Source organism: Felis catus, chromosome C1 (genome assembly GCF_018350175.1).
Source record: "Felis catus isolate Fca126 chromosome C1, F.catus_Fca126_mat1.0, whole genome shotgun sequence".
NCBI classification, from domain to species: domain Eukaryota; kingdom Metazoa; phylum Chordata; class Mammalia; order Carnivora; family Felidae; genus Felis; species Felis catus.
In genome coordinates this window covers 6,380,179-6,388,810 of record NC_058375.1, presented here as the reverse complement: position 1 = coordinate 6,388,810, position 8,632 = coordinate 6,380,179, and the positions used below count along the sequence as shown (strand labels likewise).

Here is an 8,632-nt window from a genome sequence, read left to right as displayed (position 1 = left end):
AGATGTTGCGTCACCCGAACCAAATCAGAGCCCGTGAGTAGGAGCAGAGGGGCATGGGCGTGGGGACAGCCAACCAGGATCTGCTACCCCGGGAATTTTATTTTATTTTTTTAAGTTTATTTATTTATTTTGAGAGAGAGAGAGAGAGAGGGAGGCCGCAAGCAGGGGAGGAGCAAAGACAGAGGGAGAGAGAGAATCCCAAGCAGACTCTGCCTGACGCGGGGCTCGATGTCCGGAACCATAAGATCAGGACGTGAGCCGCAATCAAGAGTCAGATGCTCAACCAACTGAGCTACCCAGGTGCCCCCTGCTACATTAGAAACTTTAAATTTATTCAGTTTTCTTGCTGACTTGGGAGGGGGGCGGTCAATAACTGACAGTAACGCTTGCTCCTAAAATACGTGTATTTTGTACTCCGTTCTTCACGCGGGGGCAGTTTTAGGCAATCGTGTCTTCTGTTGGCCTTGCACTTCCCAGACAGGCCCTTTTCCCAGGGACCATCCAGGTGGGCGGTCCTCTAGCATTTAAGCTCTTCTCCCCATCGATGCGTCTGCTGTCTCCCGGAGTTGGCTGTTTCAGGTCTCCATCTAGCAAGGACTAGAAAAGGGGAAGCTAAGGATTCTAAATATTACGAGGCTTTAGATGAACAAGCCCCCAGCTTGGCAAAGGGCAGGGCAGTAGGCTTCTGGCTGGCGGCCCCCAAGAGCCAGCGCCCCTGCTCGCCGCTCACCCAGGGACGCTGCGGGATCAGTGGAGAGACAGGCAGGCACAGGTGGCTCCTGAAATTTGGGAGAAACAGGGTGCTGGCTGCTCTCCTGGGGAAGCCGGCTCCACCAGACATGCACGGACGGTAATTTCCGAGGCGGAAAACATCCAAGTGAGGTTTTTCTTGGGTCTCGTCCCTGAGACACCCTCCCCCCAATCCCCGCCCCGACTCTCGAGACAGGTTTGTCTCTGCCCAGCCCGGACGGAAGTCACCGCAGATGTGGATGGGTCTCTGGGGCTCCCCTGAGCCACCATCACCTTCCTGCTGCCGGGTCAGGTTTTCTCCAGGAGGCCGGTGCAAGGGCAGAAAAAGGCCTTCCAGCTTTCAACGTCATTGTGAAAGGCAGGGGGACCCTTTAACGGCTGGGGGTAAATGTCATCGGGTTCCTTTCCAAGCCTGGCAGGGGAGTGTGTGGGGGCAGGAAGCGAGGGAGACCCAGAATCCGAAGCAGGCTCCAGGCCCTGAGCGGTCAGCACAGAGCCCGACGCGGGGCTCGAACCGGCGAACCGCGAGGTCATGACCTGAGCCGAAGTCGGGCGCTTAACCGACTGAGCCACCCCAGGTGCCTTAAAAGTGCTGTTCTCGAGGATCAGAACCGCTCACGGTTGCAATTTGGCACGTCTGCGATTTCTTGCCCATCTCACTCTTCACGGGCCCCGCGAGGCCCAGGACGTCCCCCACCCTCCCCACCCAGCGTGGGTTGAGCACAGTCAGTAGCCGATGGGTGCTGAAGGTACATCAGTGCTTCCCGAGACACGCGCTGTGGGATCGGGAAGGTTTCCTGAGTGGATGTCCACATCTCCTGGATGAAGACGACACCTCCTTTTCCAGGATTGGAACGTCCAAGAGCCATGTTGCCAGAATCCATTTTTCTTTAGCACTTGGAGTTTCAGTGCTAGGAGCTTACTCCCTTGGCAAAGATGACGTCTGGTTTCCTCGTGTTGCCCTGGCTCCCTGGACCAGCCGCCCTGCCTGTGCAGCGAGAGGCGTTGGGCCTGGGGCTCACAAGGGCCCCTGTAAGGACAAGTCAAGTGAAGGCAAAGTCAGGGCTCTGAACCGAGCCCCAGGCCTTTCAGCAACAGAAGCTCGCTGGTAATTGAACCAAAGGCCTTTCGGTAGAAGAGAACATACGTTTAAATCTAAGTACGTTCACTCTGACCTTGGGTTGCAGCTTTGCAAGAGACTCTGACTTGGTTAAGACTGCTGACTTGGCGTGCTTTGTGTCTCGTAGAACACAGTCAGAGTTCGTGCATTGACTGATCATTCACCCTTCCTGGAGTTCTGGGAAGTTTGTCCCCAAAGTCCAGACCTCCCCTCTCTGACTGGAAAGATTGTCCCCAAAGTCCCAGCCTGCCCTCTCTGACTGGGAATATTGTCCCTGAAGGCCAGACCTCCCCTCTCTGACTGGGAAGATGGTCCCTGAAGTCCAGGCCTCCCCTCTCTGACTGGGAAGATGGTCCCCAAAGTCCAGACCTCCCCTCTCTGACTGGAAAGATTGTCCCCAAAGTCCCAGCCTGTCCTCTCCGGGAAGATTGTCCCCGAAGTCCAGACCTCCCCTCTCTGACTGGGAAGATGGTCCCAAAGTCCAGACTACTCTCTCTGACTGGGAATATTGTCCCCGAAGTCCAGACCTCTCCTCTCTGACTGGGAAGATGATCCCTGAAGTCCCGGCCTCCCCTCTCTGACTGGGAAGATGATCCCTGAAGTCCCGGCCTGCCCTCTCTGACTGGGAAGATTGTCCCAAAGTCCAGGCTACTCTCTCTGACTGGGAATATTGTCCCTGAAGTCCAGACCTCCCCTCTCTGACTGGGAAGATTGTCCCCAAAGTCCAGACCTCTCCTCTCTGACTGGGAAGATTGTCCCTGAAGTCCAGGCCTCCCCAAGTCCAGACCTCTCCTCTCTGGGACGATTGTCCCCAAAGTCCCAGCCTGTCCTCTCTGGGAAGATTGTCCCCGAAGTCCAGACCTCTCCTCTCTGACTGGGAAGATTGTCCCCAAAGTCCCAGCCTGCCCTCTCTGACTGGGAAGATTGTCCCTGAAGTCCAGACCTCCCCTCTCTGACTGGGAAGATTGTCCCCGAAGTCCAGACCTCTCCTCTCTGACTGGGAAGATTGTCCCTGAAGTCCAGGCCTCCCCAAGTCCAGACCTCTCCTCTCTGGGACGATTGTCCCCAAAGTCCCAGCCTGTCCTCTCTGGGAAGATTGTCCCCGAAGTCCAGACCTCTCCTCTCTGACTGGGAAGATTGTCCCCAAAGTCCCAGCCTGCCCTCTCTGACTGGGAAGATTGTCCCCGAAGTCCAGACCTCCCCTCTCTGACTGGGAAGATGGTCCCTGAAGTCCCGGCCTGCCCTCTCTGACTGGGAAGATCGTCCTCTCTGTCTGAGGACCCTGGACTCAGGAGGAAGAGGAAGGACCCCCTCCTGGCCACCATAGCTGCCAGATCAACCCTGGTGCCTGGGGGGCAGCCTCCATGGGCAGACATATTCACCCAGGTCACCGCCTGGATTCAGAAAACGGGGTTCCGTGTGGAAACCGGGGGCAGGAGCAGTAGAAGTTGCATCCGGTCCTGCGTCTCTGCGCCGTGTTTTCCTCTGGTTCATCTTGGGAGCCCGAGGGTGGCCTGGATCCGAGACGTAGCAGGCCCCCGGTCTTCCTCCCACATTCTCTCCGCGCTGTGGGCCTTCTGCTGCCGTCAGCCCGTCCAGGAGACGCACACGGGCTCCCCCCACCCCCTGACCGGACCTTTGTGCTCGGCAAGAGCGGTGCCGGGCGCCGGGTCTGAAGCCAGCGGGCGTCGTGAGCCCCTTCCCGCCCCGCACACCCCGTCTTTGGGAGGGCCCGCCCGTCCCACATGCCGTGCTGTGCTCGCGGAGACCAGGCGTGCCGGCCGCTGCTTTCAGTGCTTGGGGGTCCCCTGCCTGGTCCGGCCAGTCTGGGGGTTCTTCAGGCTCCTGCCCGCCCCCCGCGCTTGCTTGAGGACGGTCACCGCGGAAGGTGCCGTCGGCCCCACCCCACACCTGCTGGGTCAGAGGCGCGCGGAGCCGGGAATCCGCACCTCACCGGGTGGTTCTTGGACACGGGAAAGCTGACTGCCGGTGCTCCAGGCTGACAAAGGTGCCCTTCTGGAACTTTCGAAGCTTTGGGATAAAATCGGACGCGTCAGAGGCGTGTTTTCCACACTAAAACTTAAAAGTCCGGTCCGGTTTGCTTTTTAGGCAGGGCTTTATGGCTTCGCCCGTTTGGGGACAGAAGGCTACGGAGAGAACAAACTCCCACCAACTCCCACCGGACGTTTGGCAGCCAGGAAAGGAGAAGTCGTGTGCCCTGCACCCTGCGGGGTGTGTGAGAAGGCTGCCGGGGGGCCTCCTCCTCCCAGTGATTCAACCAAACGCGGATCTAGGTGCTGCCGGGAAGGCATTTTGCAGATGTAGGTGGCATCTACCACCAGCTGACTTTAAGTAAAGATGATCCTCCGTAATGTGGGTGGGCCTCGTCCAATCAGTTGAAAGGCCTCAAGAACAAAGCCGGGGTTTTCCTGAGGAGGAAGAAATTCCACCTGTGGCCTGTAGTGTCAGCTCCTGCCGGAGAGTTTCCAGCCTGGCCGGGCTGCCCCGGCCAGCCCCACAATCATGTGAGCCAGTTCCTTGAAATAAGCCTCTTACTCTGTATCTCCTTCTGGTTCCGTTTCCCTGGTAGAATTCTGACTGATACACCCTCTCCGTGGCTCCCAGGATCGGGGCGGGGGGGGCAGTCGGTGCTGCTTTGTCCCGTGGCTCCCTTTCCGCGTGGACGTGCGATTTTAAACTACTGTCCTCTTCTGACTTTTTTCTCTTGCAGGAAAGTGCTGACTTGGGTGTTTTCCCTCCTTGTCAGTGAGTCGTGGGCCGGCCCTGTTGGGATCCGTTGCCGGTCTCCGCTTTCTCCACCGTCCCGTCTTTCCTCCCCCTCTTTCCTTCCCATCCACAGGTCCCGGGGAGAGGCCGCACAGGCCTGCCGCCCGAGTCGCCGACCGGGCCAGCTGTGAGTGTTTCTTTGGCAGTGTCTTAGCTGGTTGTTGTGAGTAATAGTGAAGGAAGCAATCAGCAAGTATACTGCCCTAGAAGTGCTGCACGTTGTGGGGCCCGCGAGGGAAGGAACAGGCCAGAGGCGCCCGGAGCCAGCGGGGGACGCCGGATCCAGGATGTGGGCGGCTGTGCTCCGCCATGTTGGTTGGTAAGGGCCTTCGGGGGGAGCAGCCTCTAGGGCCCCCGGACTGGCCTGCTCGTGGGTGTTGAGGGGGGGGAGAAAAGCACCCAGGCTGGGGCCTGGAGGCTTCTGGCTGGGAGAAGTTGGCACCCAGGGATGAGCAAAGCCGGCATTTACAGAGCGCTCAGGACGTATGAAGCCCTGTTCTAAGCGTTCCGAAATGTATTCCCTCGGGAGCAAGAGTCTGCTGCTATTTTTGTCTTACAGAGAAGAAAACGGAAACACAGCTGATAGAAGCGGGGGACAGGGTTTGAACCCGAGCAGTGTGGCTTGAGAGATGGGCCTCTGGGGTGGCATCGCCACCCTGCGGACACCCAGACCCTGTGCCTCTTTCCCCGCGAGGCCGATTGTGAAGGAAGTCATTAGCTTTGGCGAATGTGGCTGGGTGGGCATTCGGAGGCGTGTCTGCCTTGGGGAGACTTTTCCTTGTCCGCCAAGGCCAGCCCCAGGACGGTGACCGGAATGGAATGAGAAGTTGCAGGTGTTTCCGCCCCAGTGGCGGATCAGGAAGCTGCCTCCACGGGAGCTCAGCTAAAAGAGAGGCGAATTCTCTGGGTCCTCCCGGCCCTCCCTGCGGACGCCGGCTTCGGGTCCAGCGGACCCTGTGGCCGGCTGGATTGCCATGGCAACACGAAGTGGACCCAAGCCCCTGGAGGACGGAGAGCAAAGACACAGTGGTGGCTTCTGTCGGTCTTGGACCACAAAGCGCATCCTTGGCCTCCGGTGAGCCTGGGGTGAATAACCCATCAGCGGGCCTGTGCTTTGACCGTGGCCACCAAAGCAGCCTTTGGTCCTTGCCTTTCTCGCGTTGGTGGCTTTGTGCTCTCTGACTGAGCCGTGAGGACTCCAGCTCCCCGTCCCACTGATCGTTTCCGTCCTCCAGTCTAGTGTTTGTAGGAATTCACACACGTCCGCGAGGTGAAGCCAGATGTCGGTGGTTACTCCTCTGGCCCCCCTGGCTGAGACGGGCCTCCAGGGTCTGCGAGGTGATGGCGCTTCCGGTACCTTTGATGCAGACCGAGGACAGCACCTGCTGTGACCCCCCGGCCTCCGCACGCCCCCTCTGCTCGTCCTCCGGCCACTGCCTGGGGTACCGCCCTTGCTCCGGCCCGCCTGCCTGGACCCCATGTAGTGGCTCTCTTGTCTCGCCTGCCCCGGTGCTTCCTAGCAACCGAAGGGGAGCTGAGCCCGTTTCCGTCTTGACCCCTTTATGTAAGCCAGAAGACCCCTTAGAAAGGTTTTCTGAGACTTGGAGTCTAACTTTGGCCTTGACACACCTCCTCGGGTCCAAGCTGGTCATCTCCCTCTCAGTGCTCGAGAGCAAAGTGGACCGCCAGGCTCGCTGTAGCAAATCGGATTCCCGGGGGGGGGGGGGGGGGGACTCCTTCTGTTTCTCCTCCAGGGCTCAGAGGGGAGAGGGTCCCTTTGTAATGCACTTGGGACTGGCCACACCCATGCCTCCTTGGCCACAGATTCCTCTCTCTGCTCCCCAGGCCCGTGGAGCCGGGCGTGGGCTGCAGTGGGGGCCGTGGGATGTCTGGAATGCCAGCCGCGGTGACCGACCAACGCTCAGCTCCCGGAGCTGTGACCAAGGCAGCATTGGGGATGGCTTTGGAGCCGAAGTCTTCACATTTTTCCCAGTTTCGGGCGGAAGTGAAGAATGCCCGCCTTCTCTCAGCCCCACCAGTTAATTCAAGAGCTTGAATTTTTTTGTTTGTTTGTTTGCTTTCTAAATTAAAGGGACCACGCTCTTGGATTGTGATTCTAACGGGCCGGTTTGTTTGAGTGCAGCCAAAATTACTTGCGAGTAACCTCTTTTCGTAGCCACCTCTGCTCTCCGTTATGCCGGCAGAGAAGCCAGAAAGGTGGTGCCTCTCCGATTCGGTGCCCGGCCCGAGTTCGCGGATACGAAGGAAGGAAACAAACAGGAGGCTTTGCTTCCATTCCGATCTTTGGAGGAAACGTGTCTCTGTGACGGTTTATTCTGCAGTCTTTGGAGCAGCTAACGTAGGATATCCGCTGGTATCTTTGTATCTGACAGTGGAAGATACGGACTTGGATGTGTATCTAGCTCTTTGTCTTTCTAGAACTCCCGTGGAATCAGGCAGAGCAGTGTTGACTCCGGGAATGAGTTGAGAATGGATTGGGACAAAGAAGGACTACTTCTACCTCTCTTCGTCTCTCCTCACACGCGTGCGCACACGCACATGCTCCTGGCCGTCGATTTGGGGGCACCCACATAAGTCAGTGGCTCCTGGTGACATCCCTGTGCCCTGGACACTTGGCCTTCCCTAACATCAGGGTCGGCTTCATGGTGTGGCATCTGTGTCTTTAGCTGGTCCTGCCTTTGGACTGTGGCCAAATTGAAATGTGTCATAATTTTGGGGGCGCCTGGGGGGCTCAGTCGGTCGAGCGTCCGACTTCGGCTCAGGTCATGATCTCGCGGTCCGTGAGTTCGAGCCCCGCGTCGGGCTCTGTGCTGACAGCTCAGGGCCTGGAGCCTGCTTCAGATTCTGTGTCCCCCCCCCCCGCCCCCCCATCTCTGCCCCACCCCTGCTTGTGCTCTGTTTCTCTCTGTCTTTCAAAAATGAATAAACATAAAAAAAATTTTTATAATTTTTGGACAAGGGCCCCGTGAACTGTGTAGCTGTTTGTGACTGTCAGCCTTCCGTAGGCCTTCAGGCTTCAGGTCATGAGGACTCTGTCATCCCACATCAGGAGTTGGGTGCCCATTTTCCAAGAGGTCTTGGCACAGAACAGGCGCTCCAGCCTGCTGGTCTCACCCAGAGGGTCAGGGTGAGTAGAGCTGAGCGGGACCAGAATGCGGTCTCGAGCTGAACCCAGAGCCAGCCGGGGCACACACGCGAATAGAGAACTCCGGTCCCAGGCGTGGGGCTGCCTCCGGGGTTAATCCAGAATTGTGATTCATCAGAATTCAAGGAAGGATTTTATTGGTTTTTGGGAATTGTATCTATTTGGGGATTACATTAATTTTCTGTAGATTTTTTTTTAAATAGTTTTTAAAGTTTATTTGTCTTGAGAGAAAGAGAGAGAGAACGTGAACAGGAGAGGGGCAGAGAGAGAAGGAGAGAGAGAATCCCAACCAGGCTCTGTGCTGTTGGCGCAAAGCCCAGTGCGGGGCTCCCACTCACAAATGGTGAGATCATGACCTGAGCTGACGTCGACACTCAACCGACTGAGCCACCCAGGCGCCCCTTGAGATTATATTCATTTTCTAGGGCTGCCCTGACAAAGAACCACAGACTAGGTAGCTTGAACAACAAAAATTTGTTTTCTGTTGATTCTGGAGGCTAGACGGGCAAGATCAAGGCGTTGCTGAGGTTGGTTCCTTCTGAGGCCTCTCTTCGGCTTGTAAATGATTGTCCCCCACCCCGACCCCCGTGTCTTCACTTCCCTCTGTATCCATCTGCGTCCCAATTTCCCCAATTGTGTCCCCAATTTATAAGGACACCAGTCATACTGGATTGGGACCACCCTAATGATCTCATTTTAACTTAATCACCTCTTTTTTTTTTTTTTCAACATTTATTTATTTTTGGGACAGAGAAAGACAGAGCATGAACGGGGGAGGGGCAGAGAGAGAGGGAGACACAGAATGGGAA

At 57.1% G+C, this 8,632-nt stretch overlaps 1 protein-coding gene across 2 annotated transcripts; it reads left to right on the top strand.

Moving 5' to 3' along the window:
* The first annotated feature begins 3,144 nt into the window (after positions 1–3,144).
* On the top strand, positions 3,145–6,763 carry LOC102899466. 2 transcript variants are annotated; one of them, XM_045035055.1, is made up of 3 exons: positions 3,145–4,395; positions 4,602–5,732; positions 5,893–6,763. In XM_045035055.1, the coding sequence occupies exons 2-3, from the start codon at positions 5,632–5,634 to the stop codon at positions 6,698–6,700; spliced, it is 909 nt and encodes a 302-aa protein (XP_044890990.1). In that variant the 5' UTR covers positions 3,145–4,395; positions 4,602–5,631; the 3' UTR covers positions 6,701–6,763. The 2 variants fall into 2 exon arrangements, with proteins under 2 accessions (XP_044890990.1, XP_044890989.1); XM_045035054.1 differs by having other exon boundaries at positions 3,145–4,976; positions 5,217–5,732.
* Positions 6,764–8,632: the final 1,869 nt, after the last annotated feature.